Genomic DNA, 25242 nt, shown 5'->3' on the forward strand with positions numbered 1-25242 from the left:
GTGCTCTCGAAAACCTCTTGCTTCGATGGCAACTCAGCGCCTCGATACTTCTTTTCCCTATCGAACTCACTCCAGGTTATGCTTTTTGAGCTTTCCCCCCTTGTTTCTTACAGAGTCAGCAGCCCGCTTATAACCACATTTTCTCTCTGTTTCGCTGCGATTCACATCAATTTGAATAGCATCGGTCACTGACCAATCTCTGATAGACAGCGATGGCGGGTGCCAAGCGTAAGCTCGAAGCTTCTCAGGGAGCGACGCCTGCTGGCGCTGGCGCTACACCTCCAGGAAACATGACCCCCCTAGCTGGTAAGGGCTCGACTGTTCAATACTTACAGTGCCGATTTCTGATTCTACTATAGATCCTTCCAGGGAGGATAACTCCAACATTCGTATCACCCGGAGCGCTCGGGCTAGCCGAGATGCTCGTGCTCATAATATGAACATTCCGAGCACCCCATCATCTACTAACAATACCACTCACAACAATCTCAATAATGGTCGCCCGTCACGCATTATCACGCTGAGCACCCGCGCGGCGAGAGCCAATAGTGCCCGCCAGGCTCAGGCCAACAGTCTCCGCGAAGCCCAAGCAAACAATGCTCCTGTGGGCAATACTGCTACCAACACTGCCAACCCTGTCCGTGAGACTCGCACCTCTCGAGCACGCGCTGCTGCCGCGGCCGCGGCTGGCCCTGCTGTGCCCTCTGCGGCCGCGGCCCTCACTGCTCCAGCTCCGGCTGACAGCGCAGCATCGGCGACTGTTCCAGAGACCCCCCGGCATAAGCGCGCCAAACGAGCTCCTACTGTTGAGGAGACGCCAAGGACGACGAGGCAGTCTGCAAGACTTAGGGGCAATATCCAACCCCTTAGTTCCACCGATAATACTCTCTCGAACTCTCGGGTTGAGTCCAAAGAGCCTGATGGCAGCCCATCCGCCGGCATGGCTCCTGGCGGCCGGACACGGACACGGAGCAGACAGATGGTCAACAGCCTTAACGAGAAACCCGGCGATTCAACAGCACCGGCTAATTCACCTGCAGCTGCTACTGGTTCTACAATCACTTCGTCTCCCTCGAAAAACAGTGCCGCAAGAAACGAAGAGAACATCAGCCCTCTGGATACAGATACTGCGCAGCTATCCACAAAAAATCAAACATCTCAACCAGGTGATGAAGATTTATCAAAGGAGAACGTTTCTGATGACATCGAGGATAAACTGAACGAACCCTCAGACTTGGAGAGTGAGGAAAAGCACGAACCCATGACTCTCCCACCCAAGTCACTGAAACGGAAGTCTCCAGAGCCCGATGACGGCGTCGCTGGGGAGCTCATGCGCTCTCCTACTTCTCCACGCAAGAAGCCGAAAGTGGAGAACGCAGAGCTGGACCGCGCGTTGGACCAGCAGTTACAGGAAGGCACTGAGAATAGCGTTGATGACAAAGCAGCGCCGTCGTCCCCTGCTGACGTGGATGCTATTGCTGCCGAGAGTGAAGTTGAAGCCGCCGAGGACGATGCTCTCAAAGCCGGAGCCACTACATCTGTTGCTGCGGACGCCGATGTTGCCGATGCTCACAATGCTGAAATTACTGGGGTCTCTGCTGTCAATGCTAGCGACGCGAATCTTGATGTTTCTGATGCTGCGGACAATGATGCCACTGCTGCTAAAGAACCGGCGGCAGGTAATGAGTCTCGTCAAATCACAGAAGAAGTTGAAGAACCCGCTTCTGAAAATGGTGTTGAATTTACGGTCAGCAGTGGACGGGGACGGGGACGGGGCCGTGGCCGTGGAGGCGGCGGCATGGGAGCCTCCACACGCGGCGGGGGAGTGCAGAAAGGGAAAGGAAAATCCAAAGGACCAGGCAAAGGAAAGGGAAAGGTTAAAAGCAAAAAAAAGGGGCGCAAAGCGGATGGCGATAATGACCAGGATTCTGGGCCAGAACCCGAGCCTCTGCGTTCTCCTTCTCCGACTCCAGCCACTCAGAAGATGCGGGACCGCCAACGGGAACTGGATAAGGCGTTCAAGAAGGTAGCAGCGGCCCAGCGACTGGCTTTGTCTGTGCTAGCCGAGCATTCTCAGCGCAAGCTTGCGCGGGATAAGAACGCCCATAAGAAAGTGCCAGAGTTTGATGAGGTCAACCGGCAACTACAGGAGAGATTAGAAAGACACAGGGAGATATTGCGCCGAGAATACGAATATAAGGTAGCCAATGCGGACCGGGTTCTCGCTCTTGAGAAGGAGAATCTCGAGATACAATTTCGGGTAAGTCCTTGCCGCTTTGTTCACATCCCTCAGGAAGTCCGGATGCTAAGCGCCATATCATACAGAGGAAAGCCCGCGAAATTCAACACGAACATCTTCTTGCAAGTCAGGGGGCGTACATGGCATTCGTTGAGGGCCGTCGCGCTGCAGAGGATGATGAACACACTGAGGTTAGTCATTCCGAACCATATCTGACTGGCGAAGGAGACTGCGGGCTAACTCGTTGTCTTACAGACGGATGAATCCGAAACCGAGGTTGACCGTGGACGTATTCGTCCGCCGGCCAGAGAGATGAAGAGGGGATACTATTCATCCTTTGTGCGAAACCCTGCCGGTGCTGCTCTGTACGAGCGTGCCCTGAGTGGCTGGGAGGATTTTGTTCAACGAGCCAAGCTGGGAGGCGACATTGAGCCGCAGATGAACGACATGGAAGAAGCTGTGCCATCCCCTGGTCTCTCAGCACATGATGTTCTTAGCATGATCATTGAAGCCACGGGGGTGGTCCAAACGCAAGATGACGCTATGGTGGAGAGTAACAAGGTATCCGCTCCGGTACCCGAGTCGCGGGCTGAGGCTTTATACGCCCTGGCCGATGCCGCAATCGCTTCCACCCTGCCCCCGCCCAGAGCGGCCATGACGCCACGAGCCCCAGCACCCCGAGCTATCCTCCCACAACCTCCTCAGCTTCAGGGAATCCAGGGTCCAACTGATCCGCGAGCCTTTGTGCTACCACCCCCCACTCCGCAGCGGCAGCAACCACGTCGGTTGCTGCCTGCTGGGCAATTACCGGATCCTTTCGCCGCCAGAAACGGCCCTCCGCAACTGCCCCCTCCCCCTGGTTCCAACTTTCAACGTCCTCCCCTGCCTGGCTTTCTAACCGGGCCTCCTCCGCCGCCCCTGTACTACACACACCCACCTCCTCCGGGCCCTCGGCCACCCTTCTAGAAGGGAAGTATCGTGGGGAAGGGGGAAAAGGGAGCAGCATTGAGCTTTGTTGCCCACGGGATCAGGTGGTGGTCTCGGCTCCTTGTTCTCTGTTTGCCTGGATACCTTCCTCCTCGATGGTCCCCTTTTACTTTCTGCTCTCTTATGAATTCTCTTGGGGGTAAGTTACTGACTCTGGGTCGTTGTGTTTGGTTTATGACTTTTTGCCCAGGCGTTGGCATGGATCGGGTCGTCCTCATTGATTCACATTGTTGCATATATCCATCTACTTATGAGTAGATGGACCATTGTGACTAGCATATTTTGTATTTGATGCGTTATCTAATCTGCAAGCAGAGATTGTCATCCATGGCGGGCCCATTGGAATGAGAAAGCGTGTACTCTACGATCGATCTGAGATTCTGGTTGATTTTGCTTCTCTGTATTCATATGAGGTGTTTTTGGATTGAAAGATGTACAATACTCAATAGCATAGATCCCAGCAACCATTCACCTACTGTTCTCGTACTATTCGGCAAGCAACTGGACTGGTATACAGGGATAGAGGACTGTGAAAAGAGCGGTGGGTCACAGTGCGCTGCTGTTTTGGGCCTGATGAGCCACAGGAACCACTTTCAAAGATTCACTGTGATGATAGGTCACTTGAAGGATACAATGACTGACTGCTCTGGGGCTGACTTTCGCATTAACATGTAGCTATGGGGCGAAGAATGACTCTTGATGACTCGGTCTCGGTGACTCCTCCTCCGCCCCGATTGGGTCTAGTCCACACAGAGCGGGGCGATGCGACGGAGCTTTTTGATAATCTTTTCTTGGGCTTCAAATACTTCCCTCGTGAGCGGCAATATTGGCTTTTTCTTCGTTGTGAAAGACCAGAAACTAAACTCCCCAAAGTTCAATTACTCTCGCTCGGCGAAGAAAGCTGGGGGTTTGTCCTTTTCATTCTTCTTCCCACGCCGGTTCCTCATCCGAATTTTCCCCTCCTCAAGTATCGACGTCACCCAGCTTCGCAAAGCTTTCGCTTGCAGTCTCACACAGACGCTCTTATATTTTCGTCGTTCGTCTGGGTGTCCAGAGTACCTACTTTCAATCATCTTTGAACCCCAGTACCTAGCAAGCTACGGAACTTCGCACGATGGCCGTCCGCGCGCAGTTTGAAAACTCCAACGAGTAAGTAGCGGGGACGCATCTCTTTCTCTCCAAGGTTGTTTGTTTCTTTATGGGAGAGGACTAATTTGCATTTTTACTCTTGCAGAGTCGGCGTCTTCGCCCGCCTGACTAACTCATATGCGATTGTCGCCATCGGCGCTTCAGAAAACTTCTACAGGTGCGCTACTCATGCTCCCGAGTCTCGCCTTGCGAGCCGTTCCTTCTGACAGATAATTTCAACATCACCAGTGTATTCGAGGCGGAACTCCAGGATGTCATTCCCATCTGTCATGCTACCATTGCCGGCACCCGGATTGTCGGTCGTCTAACAGCGGGGTATGTCTTTTGTCTTTGTTTACTGGCTCCAACGCAACGAAACCCAGGAGCGAGCGGCGAGCAGAGCCATGGAGCTGACAGTCTGGATGATTCGAACAGTAACCGAAAAGGCCTTCTCGTCCCCACAACGACAACAGACCAGGAGCTGCAACATCTGCGGAATACGCTGCCAGACGATGTGAAGATCCAACGGATAGAGGAGCGGCTCTCGGCGCTGGGCAATGTCATCTGCTGCAATGACCATGTGGCACTGGTGCATCCGGATCTGGAGCGGGAAACAGAGGAAATGTACGTTTTGCGCGCTTTCGTCCTTGCTCGCGGGGAAAGGAAAGAGAAACGGCGGGGATAACGGACACTGACACGGTCAAAAACAGAATCGCCGACGTCCTCGGCGTCGAAGTCTTCCGGCAAACCATCGCCGACAACGTCCTGACGGGCTCGTACATGGCCCTCTCCAACCAGGGCGGTATCGTCCACCCAAAGACCTCCATCCGGGACCAGGACGAGCTCTCCTCCCTACTCCAGGTGCCCCTCGTCGCGGGCAGTGTCAACCGCGGCAGCCCCGTCGTCGGCGCCGGCATGGTCGTCAACGACTGGCTGGCCGTCACCGGTCTCGACACCACCGCGACCGAGTTGAGTGTGGTCGAATCTGTCTTCCGGCTGGGCGAGATGGGCCCTCGTGGTCTGGGGGTGGGCAATGCCAACAAGGAGAGTATTGTGGAGAGTTTCTACTAAACCGGCCAATCGGGTTTTCTACTTTATTCTTTTGTTTCCTCTTTACCTTTTATTTCCATGTCCTCATGTATCCCCCTCACGTGATTATGGTTATGGTGTAAATCCCCCGAAATGGATCATTCAGATCGGTTGAATGTTCAAAATCTGATCTTTACAGAATATAGATTACCATTCAGAAGAGTGGATGATGATTTATCCATTGTGCAGCAATATTCTTCGATATTATGTTGTATAGTCATCAAGGTTGATCGAAGGAACATCTTCCAGCCTCTACCAGACGACGGCCCAGAAAAGGAAACAAAGTTAGCAAAAGTAATAATACTAGTGACATGCACAGAAGCAAGAATGAAATAGAAAAGAAAAATTCAAGCTAGTTGTACAATTCCAGATCACTCCCTTGTTTTCTGTTTCCTGCCCCGTCGCGCAATATGCAAATGAACATGAATCTCCGAAAGATATGGACAAGGGGGTATTGTGAAAAAAGATAAAAATTCCATCAGCTGTGAATATGACAAACTTGATGAACCTTTCAAATGGTAAGCATGATATTGAAGGGGAAAAGAAAGAAAAGAAGACTAAACGCCGTAAACACCAATCTGGGTAAATCCTGGGCTGAGACAAGAAAGGAGACCCTGAATGCAAGCCGAGGGCATACGGCTATACTTGGCCCTCGATACCGATTCGATTTGACTGAAGCTTTCCCGAGTCGGCGTCGTACTCCTCTGCTGGCAAAGGGGCAGGGAAAGGTTTCTGTTCCAGCAGATGATTGTTCATACCGGGAGACCGGGCCGATTCATCGTTGTCGCTGTGCTCCGTTGACAAAGGTGGCGGGGGAGGAGGAGTTGGTGCAGTCTCCGGGCTGTGCAGCATGGAATCACCATTCTCAGCTTGGAAGTGATATTCTCCAGTGCCGTCTGGCGTGGGTTGCTCTTCATCACCTAGAGGAGGCGGTGGTGGCGGGGGAGGAGGTATGGGTGTTGTTGACTTCTGCCTCTTCGAAGGTGACATCGCTTCTTCAGCACTTCCTTCAGCAAGATCCACTTCGTCTTCCCTCTTGCGCTTGAGAATGCCTTGCGGATCGCTGTCCATGAAGGTATCGTTCTCTTCAACCTTTTCTGCTTCGCCATCAGACAGGTTCACGTCGACATCTTCAACGGTGTTGTGGCCATTGGCCGTTTCTCCTGCTTTCGAATCACCTCCCTTTGCCTGCTTCTCGGCCTTTCTCTGCTCATAAGCTCGGTGCTTCGCAACAGCCTTGTCAAAGAACTCCTTGCAGAATGCCTTGACTTTCTTTTGTTGTTTTTCGCTAATCTTCGTTGGATCTTCCACGCGATTGTTTTTGAAATCGGAGTTGACGAGCTTCTTGGCGACCTATTGCAAGGCAAGAAGCGCTGGTTAGCACATGTACTAGGTCTCGCATAATGAACGGCTCGACGAGCCGACTCACATCCTTAGCATAGCGCTTCAAATCCTCCTTCGGAAGCTTGTGTTTGAATTTGTCCACCACGTATTTGATATGAGGGAAAAGCTGCACAAGTCAGGCCATCTGTACTCAAGAATAACGACAGGTGTTCTTGATGGTGAGCTCACCGTGTTCTCATAAAGCTTCTTCTGTTTCTCTTCACTGTAACTTCTCCACTTCTCCTGCCCTTCACTGAAACTCGCCGTTTCTTTAGAAGCTTGCGGTGTGCCTGGTGTGACAGTCTTCTCCTTCGGCGTGTTCTCCTTAGCATTCAAGATACCATCGATGATACCTTGTAGGGCTTTGTTCTTCGCCTGGCTGGCTGGGACATCAACCTCAGGTGCGGCGTGAATCGGACGAGTCCAGGTGACATCCCCCCGGGCGCAGTAATAATATGTCCTGCCGTGTGATTCGGCTGCGAACCATCCCGGAGGCAAAGGATTGAATTGGCGGCGGAACTGACGGGGACCGTGATGCTGGGAGTTTCTGGGACCGTTGCTCTTCCGACCGGGATTCGCTGGCCCGCGAGGAGCATCCAACGACCGGGATCTTGAACGCGAACGAGATTGAGATCGTTTCTGCTCATCATTATTATGTTCTCTCCGCCCGAATTGGCTGACTGAAGCGACTGCATTCGGATCTCGCTTCATGCGAGGGATACGGTATCCAACTTCCAGAGTCGCCCAGTGCTGCAAAAGTGCGGCTGCCTTCTTCTCGACCCGCTCATCTCCACAAGTTGTCAGCGGCTGGACGGTGGATTCGATCTTTGAATCAATGATCTTGTTCCGTGTAAGACGTGGGAACTGGTCCAGAATATCGAGGATTTGCAACACAACATTAAAGTCCTCCTTCCACAAGGTGAGTTGGGAATTCAGGATCTGGTAGCCGTGCATCTTCACCACACGATTGCGGACTCGTTCATCGTCGCAGCGTTCGATCCGCCTAAGCAACTTGACAGCAATCCACTTTTCTTTGCATTGCATCAGGGCTGCCATGACCTTGGTGACGCCGTTCTCATCTAGAGACTTAGGCTGCACGCTGTCAACATACTCCTCATCATCCTCGCCCATCTTCTTCTTCCGCGGCCGCTTCGCAACAGCGGTGTCCCAGCTATCAGCATCTTCGATACCCAAAGCTTCAATGGTGGCATTAGATAGTTTGGTAGCACGATCGGTCTGAGTCTTTCCTCCAATGAAGCCAGTGCAATTCGGTTCGCCACAGTAGCATGGTTGAGGATCCGCGCCATAACGATCGACGTTGTAATTGAAAACGAGTTCTTCGCCGGCTTGAATAGCCCTTTCGGCAAAGATCCCCATACGCAATTTCTCACCGACGACCCATTTATCGACGTAGCAGTTGGGATTGCACGAGTGATTGCAAAAGCGACCCAGGTTGCCTTTCTTCGTCGCATCAACAAATTCCCCTCTGCTGAGGGACATGAAATAAAAGTGTTTGATCCCTTCTTCATCGTACTGTCTCATGCGTCGCCGGAATTGAGCCTCGTTGATGACTTCGCCGACATACTCGAAGATGAATTGGTGCGGTCGCAAATCAGTCTCGGCACGGAGACCGAACCCTTTCTTCGCTGTCTTGATGACCGCGACATTTGCATACTCTTTGCGCTGGAATCGTTGATTCTGGCATTCAGCACCGCAGCTGCAGTCACCCACGCACTCAATTTTCGTAGCGCGATTGATACAATCAGAATCTTCTCCACATGCCAGATTCTTGGACACGGACGGCTCTGCTCAAACGAGTTAGAGGGGTTCTGGCGAACATGGGCATGTACGCAATAGAAGGGGTTAAAAATGAGCAGTAAAGACAGCTTTTGGTCTCTTTGTCGTTTTCCTGTCTTTTTTTCCCCCAATTTTCTTTGGCAAGGGACCCAGGAACGCGCGTCGGAGAAAAAGGAGGGGGAACACCCGACAAGTGAAAATCGCAGTGAAGAGCAATAACCGTAAGAGATTGGAGAAAAGGAAAGAGAGAAAAAAACGCATAACTTACCCCATTCTTCAGCACAATCGCATTCCATGGCATGCTCAGTATAACCCATGTATTTATTGGCATAGGTACAAGTTTCCATCACTTCAAAAGTCGATTGCGCTTCCGCCGTGCTGTCCGGCAAATGCAGAAACAGCTGAGGGGGTTGCGCAACGACCTTCTGCGAAGAGCTGCGCGATAACTTGGGAGGCTGACCGGGTTCCATCTTGACAGTGATATCGCCCCCGACTTTCTCTGCCTTGGCTGTGAAATCTCCATTTTCGGTTTTGATTGGAGTTCGAGATGAGTTCCGCGATTTGATAGCGGACGAAGCCAGATCATCCATCTCGGAGTGACCTTTGGTGGTGAATGAGTGGTCTAGTAACCCGTTGGGATCATGTTTCAAAACGGCATCTCCGCCGTTGGAGATGGGCATCTCTGCGGCACCGTCGTGCTGCTCAATCTTCATCGCGGTCACCGCATTTGCTACAGACGATGAGGGTGAGTCCGCGTTGTCATGAGAGGACATGACGACACGGACGGAAGAGCACAATCTTTAGGAGCCAGCGAGCGGAATACGGGGGATTCCGATAAATGTTGATGAGACAAAGTGTGTGTTGAGGTGTTGTTGGGTTGAGAAATGGAGATGGGGGGGAGGGAAGAGAAAACGAAGGCAAAAGCGAAGAAAGACTTCAAGAAAATAATCTCACGTCGAGTCAAATCGAGCAGTCAATCAAAAGCTATCCACGTTTTCCGCGGTTGCCAAGAACAGGAGGAAATGGCGAAAATCAGAAAGGGAAAAAAGTAAAAAAAATAGAAAAAAAAAAGGGAAAGAGAATCAAGGGATTACTCTATTGTCATGTATGGTCTGTTTCTTTTATTCAAGGTCGACTGAGACCAGAGACGATAGCTATTAGGGATGAAGACGAAAGAGAATTTCCATTCTTCCTCGTGATATGTTTCTATTGTTCCTGAAAAGTTGAATAATAACTGCTGTCTTGAAGCATCAAAAGTGAAGGCAGGATAAAAAGTATGCAGCAAAAAAGTTGGAACCAGTTGATGTTCTCACCGCCCGGTCCAGGGTGAAATGGAAGGGAAGGGAGAGATCGATATCAGTGCATCAGTGAATCAGCCCTTCACTGGCAGATGGTGACAGATGGCTAATCTGAGTAGAATCCCTTCCGATTCAGTCATAAAATGGTGGGATGAGAAGTTGTTTGTGCTGTTGACTGCTTCGAAACCAACGCGGGTATCCCCATTATAGGCATCAGCGAGCAATCCCCAATCATCCCCTCTTCACTTGTGCTCCTCAAAGCATTGTGTTCCTATCCTTTTCTCGACCATTCCAATCCTCATCCTCTAAGGGCTTATTTATTCTGGTCTCTCAGCGCCCCGCGCCTCTCAAATGTCTGGCAAAGTAACTTCTGAATGGATGGACGAAGTCCAACGCCAACCGGCCGATCTGCACACAATAACCCGCGTAAGCAAGGACTGCGACGTGTGCCAGCTCTCTCTGATATAGACGCAATTTCTTCCTCGTGCTCGCTTCTGTCACTGGAATTACCACTGGTGAGATGGACGTGAGGTATGTCCCCGAGGCAAAGGGGATGGAACGATCGAAGGGGGTGAATGATGAAATGGGACATGATGCACTTTTCATCGAGTATCATACCCAAGAAACCTAACTGAGCCTGACGCAGCACTGGAGTAATGCGCAAGAGGAGGTTGCCGGGCGCTGTCTAGGATGTATCCTCTCATCTCTCAATGTTCAGCTAACGCGTAGAAGTGCAGAGACTGCAGAGCACCACCGCTGGATGTTCATAGTGGGGATTGTGCATCCTGGTCCCTCAACCGAAGGATCCCAACCTGGGACTCCCTCGACTTCTGCAGAACTTGCTCGGCCGGGTCAGTATCAAGTACGACGGGAAACCAGCAAATTATGCGCATGTAAAATCAAATGAAACCTGATAAGATTAGTCGCGACAAGTGTTCCTCAGTTGTTTCCGTCTTCTTAAGCGATTCATTTGAAGTGGTGCGTTTTGAGGCGGGTAGTGATTGGACACTGTTGTCGCACTTTCAATTATGCATGGGCATTTGGAGCGGACTAAGTGGGAACGAACGCTTGCAGCGGAGGTCAAACCGTCATAGAGCTGAAGACTGATACGTAGTAGTACTCAATTTTTAACAACCAGAAGAGCGAATTCAGCCATTAAATCAGTGGCAAAAAAAAAAAAAAAAAATCATGAGTTATGCATGAGCGAGGAGAGCAAGGTATTTCAGCTGGATACAAGCGGAACTGTGTGTAGCTGCACATGAGCTGGGGTGGTGTTGAAACATGCCAGTTGGACATGAGAGCTTTCGGCCTTTAAGAGCCAGTCATTTCTTGACCTCTGCTATCCTAGAGCATGAGAAGCTCCTCGAGAACAAAAGGGAAGAGAAAGTGGTCGAATGGTAGATCGACAAGGGAAAGAGGAAATGGTGAAGTACGGAGTTAGTGATTGTGGTAGAAGAGAAGGATTAATGATCACTACTAGTGCTGATGGAAGAAGAGTCAGCCAGCTGTAATGTTACCTGGATATTAAAAGTACACGTATTACTAAGAAAAGATAGCCTGGTACCTAGGTCATAGGTACCTTAGCTGTCGACATATATTACAAACTATTTGGAGAAGGAATTAACCATAACATGCCATCCTGGATTGTGAGATGATGAATTAGATCCCCTATATGCTAGCAACTTAGTAGATTAGTAATATTAACTATAGTAGCATGTCATTAGTGAAGAACTGAAGATCTTCAATGCTGATGGATGTTTGGTAGTGGTACTTGTATGGGATAGATACCTGAGGTACCTATGTACGTAAGAAAATGATGTTACACCTGACTCCTGTGAAGGTACTATGACAAAGGCACATCTAGGTACCTACCTAGTCAGTATCTTACCTTGAGTCATAGCCAAGCACCTAAGGTAGATACCTAAAGTAGATACCTAGAAAGAGCATATTGACCTCTTCTTAAAGTTGCATGCTACCTAATCTGTACAGTTCTTTGTCTAGGTAACATCCATGGATCATTACCTACTGTACTTTACCGTACTTTACCATACTTTACCTGCTTCTTAGGTACCAGGTACTCCGTACTAGGACCTATGTTGGATGATTTGGATCTCATGGCTGCGCCACATACTAACCCATAACCTCAGCTCGATCTCAATGTACTGTTCATCTTAAGGACTGACTACACCGCGTCACACAGATCATCGGAGAAACAGCTTTCATGAATGTTATACTTCGACAATCGATGGCGAACCGGAAGAATGGAGTAACTCATTGACAAGAGGTCCATGCAGAATGCCCGAAACTGCCATGTTGAACTATCTATCTACACTCTGCCGGTTGATTCAAACCAGCGGGGCGTTGCCTCTCCTGCACGCCGCTGGTTCTCGTGCATAAAACTATCCTGTTATCGATCCAATGCGATGAGTCCCATGCTTGCTAAGATGCAAGTAATACGGATACGTCCTTTCTGATTTGATCACTCGAATTTCGTCGAGTCCATGGAAGAACAAATACGATGCATACTTACTCCGTCCTTGAACCTTTACGGAGTAGAAGAATTTCCATTAAGCAAGAATCGGAGCCGACATTGGATGGGTTGGTCATGCTACAGAGACTCTTACAATAATAATGATGCAGCACACTTACAATGTACAGGCATCAATGAAGGAAAGGCAGTGGCATCAAATTCCAGTTGCTATGACATGACAGCGTTTGACGAAGGTCTGACTCATTGTATCATCTCCTTGACCTTTCTCCTTCATCGAGATTTCTTTCCTTTTTTTTTTTTTTTTCCCTCTCATCTCATACCTTAGTATTGGTCGTTTTTCTTCATCTCCTTCTTCATTTGCCCGCTTATTCTGCTACTATTTTATTATGATTTGCGATAATCCCGCACCCTATATTTTATGCATGCTCCTAAGCTTGTTAACACAGTAACCAATGTGGGTCAGTGTATGAGTCTCACTCTTTCTGATTGATCGCAGGTTCCGATGGACTGCTGTGCTCGAATATCGGATCAATTCTTGCAATATGCCATCAATATCCATCATTCGTATCTATCCCAGCCTCCAGAATTACTATGTACTACTCCCGTCAAAAAAGTCTACCCCACTTCTGCTTCGAGCATCGTTTTCGATCCGTTCACTCCGCTTGTCTTCTGGCACGCTGATCTCTAGGTGGTGGTTTCCGCTATGCCATCGTCGCTTGTACATGGCGCAATCCTTAATTGAATCGACGCACAGCGCATACATTGTTTGCTTTCTTCGTCAGGTTCTGTTACAGCTACTAGATTATCACGGAGCACTCAACGGAACACAACATACTGTTATGGAGCGATGAGGTGCTGTCTGTCGGGATGGATCGACCGCGCTACCTCCTGCAGCTGGGAGCTAGCCCCCGAACATCGCTCCTCAAGCTTCCAGTCCTGAACAACCTATCGATTCTAGTCCGTTGACCCAATGTCTTGGGGCGCAATGTCCACCTATCAATCGTTGTCTAGCGTCCATGATACTCATGGCTGGAACGCGCTGCTCTCTTACTAAGTTACTAGAATCCTTTGCTCCAAGTCAGGGCACCTGCCTGGCTGATAATGGCACGGTTGAGGTTCCCCTCCGGATTTTCTTTCTATTTGACATGAATTTTTCTCATCCCAGTTGCTCTTCTTATTCATGGTTAAATTTTATTTCTTTCGTTTTCCTTCTACAGGCTTTTTGAGTTTTGTTCTCTTCCTCTTTGACTTTGCCGCCTCCGTGGTGCGGGAGTACAGCAGTAGGCTGAGGCTGCTGTTGCATCGCGCCTTCAATGCGGGTCTGGCTGGCCGTTTCTACCCCTGCTCTCCTCCTAAACCGTCCAGGTTCTTGTCGCCTTTTGATCGCTGTGCGTTCAAAGACTGGATGACTTTATACGTCTTTTTCCCGCGATCATCCTAGTCTCATGCGGAGGCAAGAAGCAGAGAGGCCACGTCTAGTGCGCTGCGCATTCATGTATTCAATGGCGTCGTCCTTTCCGCTCTTGCGACAGTTTAGACGCTTGGAATCATCTGAAACAATCGTTTCTGAAACACTATCCTTTTCTAGGTAGGGTATGGTTCAATTCTATCCACCCCCGGCTGGCTGGTCCCGCAAACATTAGATATGCTTTAATTTCGCTGGTCCGGGAAGTTCTCTTGGTCAATGGTCACTATCTATCTACCTACTGTGGCTCCATCTCGTCGCTTTCCAGAGGACAAGCACAGAGAAACTAGAAGAAAAAGAGTCCCTGCAGCTTCCCTTACTGCTAACCGGCCGCATGCTGGTGCATCTGCACTGTCTTTCTGCGCTGTCCCGAATGAAAAGTCCGTTTGGTCAGAAAATCTTCCCGGGGCAGAAATAAGTCAGATTGATTTATTTTTGTCTGCTTCCTACTATCTGATTGACTTTCTTTTCGTCCCATTCCCCCCCCCTTTTTCCCACTCTTTTACTTTTCCCTGTCATATTTCGTTATTCTCTGATTGAAACTACTCTTCCTTGGTACGACATGCATCATTGAGACTGTTTTGTTCCAGATATCCAGTCGATCGTCGGCCACGATAGGTCCTCTTGACGTCTCCTATCTATCTGGTGGCCACAACACGGTTCAACCCCATTGTGTTGCTTGTCGCTGTCGTTGTCGTTGCTGTCGTTATCGATCTTCCTTCTTTTATTTCTTGACCTTCATTTTCGACAGTTCCTTCCCCAAATCCAGCGAATTGGACCATTCTCGCTGCAAGTGGCAATATATCTACCATCCGCAGTTGCTGATCTGCCTTTTTCCTGAGGATCCCTCCATACATCCTTTGCTCCTTGCGTCCTTCAGCCGTCGCCTCATACATCGAGATCTATTCAGCCTATCAGCGGATGCGAGTCTGAACTTCATGCCTTCTATTCGAAGTCCGGCTCATGTCCATCCTCCGCTGTTCTTGATCTCCATCACCTTCAGCAGTTTCCTTTGTCGGCATTCGCTGCCCTCTTAGCCTAGTTCCCGATTTGGTTCTGGAGAATCCACGTGCTTGTCTGTACTTACGCCCCTGTAGACGCATTGTTCCGCTTGGGAGGCTTTGTGGTTGTTTCACTTCGATCAACTTCTAGATTGGTTTCCTGTTGATTTCCCCTTTTTTCTTTTTCTTTTTTTCTTTTTCTTTTTTTCTTTTTCTTTTTCGGGTTTGGTTTGCTGTTTCGCTCTCGATACCTTCGACCCCGTAGTTGCGCATCGCGTCATTTTCTAGGTTGGGCTCCACTTGTACAGAAGCAAACATCATCCTGGCTTCGTTTGTTGACGGATTGGGAGGGAAAGGAAGCCAGCTAGAATCGCTTCCATGATCTATGGGATATGTCGAATATATCAGAAAGGCCATGGACCGAAGAGGAGAGGGTAAGACAAGACCTCGCTCCATCATCAAGCATTCATCAAGTCTCTCCATGCAGTTTCCAATGTTCTCACATTCGGCCATACTGACTATGTGTCTAGTACACTCTACTTACTGAGATTCTCAAGAAGGCAGGAGTTCCTTCCAGCCATCTGGTCAAAATGATAAAAGATTTCCACATCATCCCAAGCTGGACGGATATTCCTCTTCCAACAGGTACAGATATGCCGGCCCTCTGCTTGTCTCGTGTTGTTTTTGTCTTTTGGGTGCGTACGTCTCATGTCGTATTTGCACTGAGTTGAGATTTTCGTCAAGATCAGAGTGGACAGTTCAGCCTGGCTTCTGCTAATCTACTCTGGTCCAGGCCGTTCCCTGAATTCCTGTCAACTGGCTTTTCACAATATGTGCCAAGAGCAGCAGCAACAACAGCAACAACAGCCACAGCCACAGATCTCTCTCCCTGTCAATCAGGGCTTGGTACCGTTTCCACCGCCCCGTCATGAGTTGTCTGCACCGCCAGCAGTTCCATCCGAGGGCAGTCACATTCGAAAGCGGCCGCTTTTTCTCTTAGACAAACCCGCTCTTGCCCCACGCGCTATCCAGCCTCGGCCAGCTGCCAGCACGGCCTCTTACAGCAGCGAGAGCAGCGCTTCTGCGCTCCTTTCCCCGGGGTTTGAAAGTATTACGGCCAAAGGCGAGCCGCCCCGGAAACGAGGCCGGCCAAGCAAAGCCGAAGCGGAGCGACGCAAAGCGGCTGCGGAGGCTCGAGGTGAAACCTACCCTCCTCCCCGGAGGTCGGGATCTCATAGGCTGAAAGCTCCTTCAACACCAGCCAGCCCGCCGGGAGTCATGTCTTCAAGCACTTCGTTCACACCTCAGGCGAGTGTCCGGTCCGTGGAAGCCCCGACTCCGGAGCTGCGCTATGCACCGCCGCCTGGGAGGCCAATCACGCTCATGGCACCTATCGACGATGGACGAGCGAGAGGAGTGCCGAGTCGTGACCCGGGACCGATACTGAGAGAGCTTCCAAGACCGATCGATCCACGGCAGACTCTACCTTCACCCCAAGCGTTACAACTGGGCCACAGAGAGCCGGTCGCGCGGATGGATCCTGGGGAGCGGCCATTTGAGCCTCGTCCTTCCGAGAGATTCTCCTTTGGAGACAGTAGTCGTCGGATCCTGACCGATCCTGCGAGCAGACGGCCAGAAGGACCCGCATTGTCTACTCCCGAAGTACCTGCTGCTACTTCAGCCGAAAGACGGCCCGAGTGACATCATCTGGCTAAAGAAGAAGTGCAGGAAGGTCTTGTTTCTCTTCTCCTCTTTCTGTTCCTTTCTCTTTCTTTATTGTAACCCTTTGTGTTTTCCTCCTCTCCCCTTCAAAAGCCATGATGGCTCACGATGAACGATATAAACTCGTCAATTTTGAGCGATAGATAGCATTGGTTCTCCCTCATCATGAAGCAGTTGAGAAGACGACTTGCGAAGAGAGCTACGACTAACGGCATATTCGATGCAATCTTTGCTTCTTTCTTTACCAATCCCTGTGTTGTGTTGTTTTCTTTTTTCTTTCACGCGGGATGGCTCTTTGACGAATCCTGATTGCTCAGGATCGGCAATCGCCCTCAAACCAGCAAGTTGATACGTCCACGCGTCGAGCAGCCGAAGGACACAGGTCCCATCACTTTCTCTGACAGATGTTCTTTGACTTGTCTAACTCCGACGAATGCATATGCGCACCACGATACTCATTGTCTCACGCAGCAAAAAGTCAAGCCTCGGTCTCTGCCTTGAACATACTTTGTTTCATTCGAAATCCGTACTATTCTACGTGGCCATGTTGAACGCGTCAAGTCCGTATGACATCGACATTCCTTTCCTCGCCTGCGATCTTTATTGCATATCTCATTTCCCTCTATAGCCTCTCCCATTTCCATTCAAAGCTTGACATCTACGATCAGTCATTTTACGACTACGGCTGCATATTGCCACCATTTCTCATCATCTTCTTCATTGCCTTATCATCATTTCTCTCTTTCCTCCAATGTTTTTGCTCTTCGTGGGAGGTCTTATGTGCTCACTTGGATGGGTTTTAATGCCCTTGTATGTATAATAACTAATGTCAACATCGCAGACACATTCGCCTGTCTTATGTCGAACTATGTCCTTTTGAGCGGTCGCTATATTGTCCAGAGACAGACTTTTCCCAATTAAGCTGGTAAAACTACTCATGTGAAGACTCCGTGTAGACCATAGAGGTAGATAGCTACATGTTATGTGTCCGACAATAGATCTATTCATCTCAACACAAATAGTAGGCGTAGGAGAATATAGTGGAGCACCACACGGAAGGACAATCTTCCGATTCACTCGGCTTCATTCAAAATTCTCAAGGACTGTGGTTGCCCCTGACACGACCCAAGAGGTTCATCAACTTGGTCTTGGAATTTTCCGGCGTCGACGTCAACGAGATTCCCGTAGCTGTCGATTTAGTCGCAGCGAGTGGCGACGTTTCAGGCTCGTTATCTGACGTGGTAACACGTGAAGACAGTCCTCCTTGAGCATCGTCCCCCTTCGCATCTAGCTTGAGCTGGTCATCCAGCTGGGTTTTTATCATGCTCACCGCAGAGCGCAGGCTGGACGGCGGCGTAATCTTCTCACCAATAACCGCATCTGCTTCGCAAGCGGCAGTTTGGTGGTTCGTCCTAAGAGATCCGTGTTCGACAAGTCTTAACACCTCGTCTTTACCTTCAACACGGCGAGTCAAGTACACTTTGGGTAGAGTACCTTGACGAGCCAGAGTGCGTTTACGGATTCGATCGATCTCCTGTCGATACGCTGTTTCATAAATGTCGAATTCAGCAGCACCTGGTGACTCGCTCACTATAGGGATAGCCGCATTCCCAGCTAGACTCGTCTCTAGGGGCTCGTCTGACAGCAGAGTGTCCGATTGGTCGCGGTTGCGCTCCATGTCAGTATCATGACCTTCTTCCAGATCCGACCCAGTGTAGGTAGAAGGACCGATGAAGAGGTATGGAAATTCCTCTTCCAAAGGATCCCGTGCGTGCCCTCGGGTACCCTCGACGCTACGCTTCGTTGTAGCCGAACTGGCCCGCGACAGCGGTATCTGTGGGGAAGGGGACTGAGGAGAGAAAGTCGCCTGTAGATCGTCGATCGAGTCGGTCCGAAGTTTGTAGCTGCAGACAGAGCCTGAATCTTGTCTCTCTGGTGTAATGCCCATAGAATGTTTGGTTGAGCTGCCTAGCACAGGGTCTTGTTGGGCAATATACATGCTAGCTGAACCACTAATTTCAGGTGATTCCTCGCGCTGTTGATGATAGCCTTTCAGAACGTTCTCACGTTCCCAGGGCTTTCTATTGTATGAAGTTACGCTCTGGCTTTTGTTAGCCATGAGAATGTTGCCGGCCGAGAAGCTCTCTTCCGGGTCCATCTCGAGCGGCGGCTCGACGAAATGGCTCTCATACTCCTGGCCAAGGATACTTTGCATCACCGGCTCGGCTTTAGCTGGACCTAGAAGCCGTTTGAAGTGTTTCACAGCTTTCATCTGTAGCTTCATGTCAGTTGATTCCGTGAGGAAGATAGAGTAGCGTCAGGGCACAAAGGCATACCACAGCCATAATGTGGCCCACATTCCTTGTTATAGCGGTATTCATTTCCTCCTCAGTTGGAGCCTCCACTATCTGCGCAATATTCTCCTCTTCGGGTAAGAGAAGGTCGGAACCGTTTCTTGTCACCCAAGGATGCGCCTGGACTATTCCATGAGATACGTGTTGCTGTTGATATACAGCAGGAAACAACTCACTCGCAACTCTCTCATTGTGATCCTTTTGCTCGGATCCTTCTCCAGGATCCGCAACATCAAGTCTTTGAAGTTATCGTCCGTTTCCCCTTCACATACCACGGGATCGTTCTTGATGGCTTCATAGAGTTCGAAAATGCTTTGCTTCTCAAATGGCAGCCTACCGTAGCGAAGACAGTAGAGAGTAACACCCATAGACCAAATGTCTGCTGCTCTTCCCGAGACATCGCCATGCTTTACCACGCATAGCTCCGGCGGAAGAAAGGCAGGCGAGCCAGCTGATTTGGCTGTGAACATATCCGAATCCTTCTCAAACATTTCGGACACCCCAAAATCAACAACCTTGAGAACGTCATCATTCGTCAATAAACAGTTGTCTGGTTTGATATCTCGATGCACGATACCCTGGCCATGTAAATATTCAATTCCCAAAATCAAGTCGCGGAACCAGCAGCGACACTGTTCATCGCTGTAAGGATCGGCCCTTTCTTCCAGTCCAACCTTCATGATCACGCCCTTTTTACACATTTCCATGACCATATACAGGGAGTCCTCTGTGGGGTCATCTAAAACTTCAATCAAAGACACCAGATTGTTGTGGTTCAACTTCTTCATGATGGCGATCTCTTCCTTGATGAGATAAAGCGGGTTCTTGGTGTGCTCGTCCCCATTCCCCGACGGATGGCGATGTAGAGGAGAGTTGAAGCCAGCCGAAGGCCTTTTGAGTCCTCTAGGTCGGCGGAGAAGATGTGATTGGGCGCGTTTCCTCAGTCGTGATTTAGAGAACTCTTTGACGGCCTGTGGAAATACACATCTCATCAGCATAGCGTCCATCTCACATACGGCGAACCCGCCCACGCATCAAAATGACAGCAGCCTTACAAATTCATTTCCATATTGATCTATTGCGAGGTGAACAGCACCGAATGATCCTCTGCCAATCTCCTGCTTTATGACATATTGATTGATCCTATGTTCGGCGGTCCCATCATCTTGGCTCGTGGTATACTCGGAGCGAGCATTGAGAGTTTCCTGCCTCCAACTGAATTAGTCAAATCGCACGCAGCGAGATAGTGATCGAATGATAATAACCTTCACTGGACGTCGGACTTTCGGATTTCGGCGATAGTGCCTCTGGGGGCTTTCATAGGAAGGTGTGGAGCTAATCTCAGGATCTATTCAGCAATGAACACATGCAAATTGAATGAGGAGATATGCAAGGTAACCGAGCTTCGTGACATCTAAGAATGATTGACGAAGCTGAGAGGAGTATATAGTTCGACTCACGCGTAACGGCTAGGCTTGGGTTTGGGACGTTCTTTCATGGCGTTGAGAATAGCATCGTGCTTGGGCTCAGCATTTCCGTCGGCCATCGAATGAACCTCAAACAGTTCCAAAGTCAATGGAATGAGAATAAATTATGTCTTGCAGAAATTTGTATTCTTTCAAGGATGAAAAAGCCGAGTCTTGTTGCACTGATAATAAACCTGGATGCCTAAGCCGAATGTGGGGAATATCGGGGAACAGTCAAAGTTCCGATAACAGATCAACAGTGACTGAAACGAGAGTAGCTAAGTGCCAACGCAAGAAGAAAAGTGGGCAAATTGCTAAATATCGCCCATCAGACTATTTTCTTCCACAGTAAATGTGATGATATTATTTGAGTGGGATGAGGGGAGCGAAAGGGGGGTAAGAGTGGTGAGTTGACACCACTTGGAGAGAGGGGAAGTGGCTTCTCACCGCCCACGAGCATTCTTGTCTCGACGAGCCTAATTGAACCGCTCTTAATTGTTCTCGTCATCATCGTTGTTGGCTTAATCATAAAATCCACGGCTTGAGGTCTACTGTATCTGGCGTCTTGCTCTCTCGGTGTCTGGGTCATTCTTTCTCGACATTCATCTGGTGAAATGGTCGTCTATTCGTTCTATATCTTCGACCGCCACGGTAATGATCTCCCTTTTCTGTTGTAAACAAACACAATGGCTGATCTGTCCCTTTGCACCCTTCTAGCCGAGTGCATCTATAAGAGGCGATGGCTTCCCCGTCCGGCCTCAATGGTCAGTAAATCGTCGCGACCGACTTCTGAAGTCGCTACTCAGAATGGTGTCCCCTCTGTTTTTGGCCAATCTGCGCGGACCACCGACGACGATGCGAAGCTCATTTTCGGTACTGTTTTTTCCCTTCGAAACATGGTACGCAAGTTGGGAGGTGAGGATGACAGGTGAGAGGAAACAGAGCCATTGAGCTGCTTCTATCACATCCTGGATTTATAATTAACGAATACTTGCGCACCTAGCTTCGTCACTTATCGCACCAGCCAATACAAGCTTCATTACTACGAAACTCCCACAAATATCAAGTTTGTCATGCTCACAGATGTCAAGAGCCCGAGCATGCGAGTTGCTTTACAGCAGATTTATATCAACCTCTATGTCGAGTATGGTACGTGATTTGTGCTCAGCATCAATATTGTCCTAACTAGTTCTGACGATTTGATCATTATTAGTGGTCAAAAATCCGCTGTCACCCGTCGAACATCCGGGAGGTGTGGGTGTGAATAATGAATTGTTCGAAGAGTCTCTCGAGCAATTTGTGGTAAGTACTGTCAACCTTAGTTATTGAACAGATGCGAGGCTCCTATATTCTCTTTGAAACGTTGTCTTACCTATCTATAGACCCGAGTTCTATCCTAGAGGCCGGGACCCGATGGAAAGACCAGCACATATCCTTATACGTAACCCTTTTTTGATGCTGGAACGCCCGTGCCCATCATTGAACTTGATCAGAGCTACCGACTGTCTTTCTTTTACTCTCACGGACCGGAATATCCGATCATGCATCAACCGCTTTGGCAGGCACACATGAAATACCAAGCTGGGGACTGCCAATTTCTTCTCTGCGATCGAAGATGCCCCTTGAAATACCAATTCACAACTTGCCGAGCATAAGGAAGCCCAGGCAGACAGGAACCTTTCTCTTCCATGTGCTATCATCAAACCAGCTGTGCGCTCAACCATCATCACTACCGGCTGAGGGGCCGCACACAAAGTTCGAGCCGATAGTCGGTGCTTCACCTGCTGCGGCGACAACCCACACCCTTCTCGTGGTCGATCTGACGTTATGTTTGATACCTGGTGATGCATGCACTTTTCGACCGCCTTGTGTCTTTCCAGCATCCGCGATATCAGATTTAAAGGGTATTCTGAAACTCGTCGCGCGTCCAATTATTCACTATTGCTCCCTACGCAATAGTCATAAATTGTGGTTCAATGATAATTGCCCACGCCAATTCATCCGAAGAACAGTCCTTCCGGTCATTCCGATGCCGTCTCAGAATAGTGTATAGCGGCGACATGATGATTTCGGACAAGGCATGGGACCTGTCGAGAGAGACCATACAAAGCCAAGGTAGAAGTGCTAGGGCTCACGCAGGTGAACCAAGGAATCATGAGCACGTTATTAAAATGTTGTTGAGAAGGGATTTGTTAGTCACAACTCGCTCAGGGGAGTGGATAATCCCCCGCAGGTTGAATCTCTATTCTTACTTGCAAGAAAAGAGAAATAAGGAGCATGCATCTTGCAAAACCAAACGACAACTCATCGTTGTGAAACAGCCCGTCTATCTTTAAGATCAGCAAGATACAGTTCCTCTGTACATGCTGATAGGTTCTGATAATCCCTCATAGCAATAGTGGCCTTGTTGGGATCAGCGAAAATTGAGAGTGCAAGTGCATCTGCAGCCATCCCGGGAGGGGTATCCCACATTAGCGACTGCACCAGCTGTCTTGTTTTATCTCAAGACTCGTATATCTATAAGCAGCAGGCTCTATAAAGCAGAGCATCCATTATTTACGATTGGCGCTCATAATTCGCTCATCCGCCAATGGCGTACGCTACATAGGAACCTGTGGATGATATTGATTGATAAAAATGACTCGAGTATATCCGTAAGCTCGTCTGACAGGCCACTGGAGCTGAGATATGCTTGACGACATTCCTGTTGGGAATATCAATATCAATCTACCTGTCCACACTCTACACTTTACAGTATGCAGTATGCACGCGGCAGACCTGCAAGTTGCTCGGCAAAACAGTACATTTTGGGGATAATGGATCCGACTTGTTTCCCTTCGTGTCCATACTGGTTCAAGTCCAACTGCTACTGTACCTTTGATACCGTCATACTACCTTACTACCTAGGTACCGATATGGCAGTATGGCTGATACCTAGGTAATCCTGGTTCTCCACCCACCATCCAAATCCGGGGCTAGCCTAACCAGGTTAAGATTCTTCGGGAAGGCCAAAAATGAAATTGGAGCAATGGAAGCTTGTTAGGTATTATTGTGAAAATTACATTCAAAACAGTAAGTAATTTGTGAAAGATGAAATTTATCAAGTTAGAAAGATACTTGGGTACACACTGGACGGCTAAGGTATGGAGTACCTAGGTATGTACCTAGGTACCTACTGAGGCACTGTTTCATTTTCATGATACAGAGTAATAATACCAGCCAACAAAGGCACAGTGAATGGTAAGGTACCTTACCTTATGGGACGATGAAAGTGGCTTGATCCAGGGTTCCCTTGGTGATTTTTTTGTAGTCACTCTGTGTCCCCAGATTTTAGTAGTATGGTTCTTGATTTACTCTGTACCACAGGGTTAGCCATGGAGGGGACTTACAGACTCATAATTACACAATCTTGGGGAAGCAGGGGCACCTAAGGATGAGGTAATTACAAGGACGAATGATTAAGGGGTTAAGTTGAAAGTTCAGTCCACTAAACAGGTTTCAGCCTTTAACATAGATATGTACAACCCACAAACGCTTAATTCTGCAGTCTTGAAATTATGGTGGCGGTGGCTGTGGCTTATAGGTACTTTGTGATTATAACTTCTGTATGGAATACAGAGTACTCCGTAAGGTAGTTGACAGCACAACAATAAGGTAACCACATGGCAATAATAAGACGTTATCTTTTATTAAACTTTTCCTAGATATTTGCATCTGCAGGTAGCTCGAACAGGAAAAGCACATGGTTCCCATTCATTATTGTCTCTTTCTAAAAAATGTTGCGATATTGATACTGTTTGGACGAAACGGGCTGATGAGTACCTATGAAGAAAGTTCATTATCGCGAGTCTCTCGACAAGATGTACTTAATCATACACTTGCCATACCCTTCCACAGGCGGAGCTGAGTTATTCTCATCCCACTCAGTGCTACCTGCTGTTGCTGCAACATCCATGATTCATCTGCCTGGAGTAGGGGTCAACAATAGTAGGGGAGCCAGGCAGTTACCTGTCAGGCCTAGGTATGTGGAAACTCGTGGACTTTGTTCTTGAGATCCCGGCATGGGAAGCCAGGAAATGCCACACTGATCCCGGCTCAACCTTCTGTAGCTGTTCAATGCACCAGAGCTGACTCTGACCCCTGGACAGTTTGTTCGACGGAGGTTCATGGAGGAGCCAGGTCCTAGCATCCCCATTCTACTTCCGAGTCTCAACCACGCCATGTTTCTTCTCTCCGAAGCTACTATTGCCCCAAGTTGTGGCCTAACAAAGCAGCAGAAAATCTTGGAGTATGCATACTAGCTCACTCATTATAGAGGCAAGAAGTACTCGTTAATGAAGAGACGACTCCACAATTTTCTTTTGAGCTCAGACGGACTTCACGCAAGTTCTGAGAAAGAGAATGAAGTTTTTTGCAGCATTGCCATGTTGCATGGGATGTATAACTAGAAGCAATCCGACGTCAGCATTCAACAAATCGCTTCAAGTCTCGACAGGTCCCTTGGCCTTAATGCGGCTACTATCATTCCTTTTTGTTGAACGGTGCGATCAATGTCCCTGGCAGCAAGTAGCATTCCAAGATTTCAGCACATACTTCGTGAAAGTATCGCTACTGGACGCTCTGTGGCATCTAGCAAGATGGATTAGATGCAAATACATAGGTATTTGCCGGTCATCGATGGCTTTCCTGTCCTCTGGTATTACATTGAACACATCGAATCTTCAGTTGACAGAATCCTGCTCTGCCATTTAGTCAGTCAACTTGGAGCTAGTTTTGTTCGTCGCTCACTGATAAATCCAGATAATTCAGTTGCACAGATGTC

General features: G+C 49.0%; 6 protein-coding genes across 6 annotated transcripts; 4 read left to right on the top strand and 2 right to left on the bottom strand.

Moving 5' to 3' along the window:
• Window positions 1-212: 212 nt before the first annotated feature.
• Window positions 213-3205, top strand: CDV56_106028 (uncharacterized protein; the record flags this gene model as incomplete). Its single annotated transcript, XM_026759647.1, has 5 exons — window positions 213-306; window positions 360-1747; window positions 1925-2260; window positions 2326-2430; window positions 2495-3205. The coding sequence occupies 5 exons, from the start codon at window positions 213-215 to the stop codon at window positions 3203-3205; spliced, it is 2634 nt and encodes an 877-aa protein (XP_026616271.1).
• A 1135-nt stretch (window positions 3206-4340) lies between these two features.
• Window positions 4341-5425, top strand: TIF6 (translation initiation factor 6; the record flags this gene model as incomplete). The annotated part of the gene is made up of 5 exons (XM_026759918.1): window positions 4341-4375; window positions 4461-4532; window positions 4604-4690; window positions 4790-4978; window positions 5065-5425. 5 exons carry the CDS (start codon window positions 4341-4343, stop codon window positions 5423-5425), a joined length of 744 nt encoding a protein of 247 aa, XP_026616272.1.
• Window positions 5426-6082: 657 nt separating this feature from the next.
• set2 (SET and WW domain protein) lies at window positions 6083-9396 on the bottom strand (the record flags this gene model as incomplete). Its single annotated transcript, XM_026760023.1, has 4 exons — window positions 6083-6796; window positions 6873-6953; window positions 7016-8631; window positions 8892-9396. The coding sequence occupies 4 exons, from the start codon at window positions 9394-9396 to the stop codon at window positions 6083-6085; spliced, it is 2916 nt and encodes a 971-aa protein (XP_026616273.1).
• A 6313-nt stretch (window positions 9397-15709) lies between these two features.
• CDV56_106962 (putative AT DNA binding protein) lies at window positions 15710-16579 on the top strand (the record flags this gene model as incomplete). The annotated part of the gene is made up of 1 exon (XM_026760581.1): window positions 15710-16579. One exon carries the CDS (start codon window positions 15710-15712, stop codon window positions 16577-16579), a length of 870 nt encoding a protein of 289 aa, XP_026616274.1.
• Window positions 16580-17696: 1117 nt separating this feature from the next.
• On the bottom strand, window positions 17697-20500 carry CDV56_107059 (putative calcium/calmodulin dependent protein kinase; the record flags this gene model as incomplete). Its single annotated transcript, XM_026760678.1, has 5 exons — window positions 17697-18872; window positions 18937-19074; window positions 19131-19925; window positions 20010-20169; window positions 20415-20500. The coding sequence occupies 5 exons, from the start codon at window positions 20498-20500 to the stop codon at window positions 17697-17699; spliced, it is 2355 nt and encodes a 784-aa protein (XP_026616275.1).
• A 606-nt stretch (window positions 20501-21106) lies between these two features.
• On the top strand, window positions 21107-24721 carry CDV56_107219 (TRAPP subunit BET5; the record flags this gene model as incomplete). Its single annotated transcript, XM_026760838.1, has 4 exons — window positions 21107-21348; window positions 21424-21569; window positions 21634-21722; window positions 24569-24721. 4 exons carry the CDS (start codon window positions 21107-21109, stop codon window positions 24719-24721), a joined length of 630 nt encoding a protein of 209 aa, XP_026616276.1.
• Between the last annotated feature and the right edge of the window lie 521 nt (window positions 24722-25242).

The sequence above is a fragment of the Aspergillus thermomutatus genome (assembly GCF_002237265.1).
Source record: "Aspergillus thermomutatus strain HMR AF 39 chromosome Unknown NODE_45, whole genome shotgun sequence".
Classification (NCBI taxonomy): Eukaryota; Fungi; Ascomycota; class Eurotiomycetes; order Eurotiales; family Aspergillaceae; genus Aspergillus; species Aspergillus thermomutatus.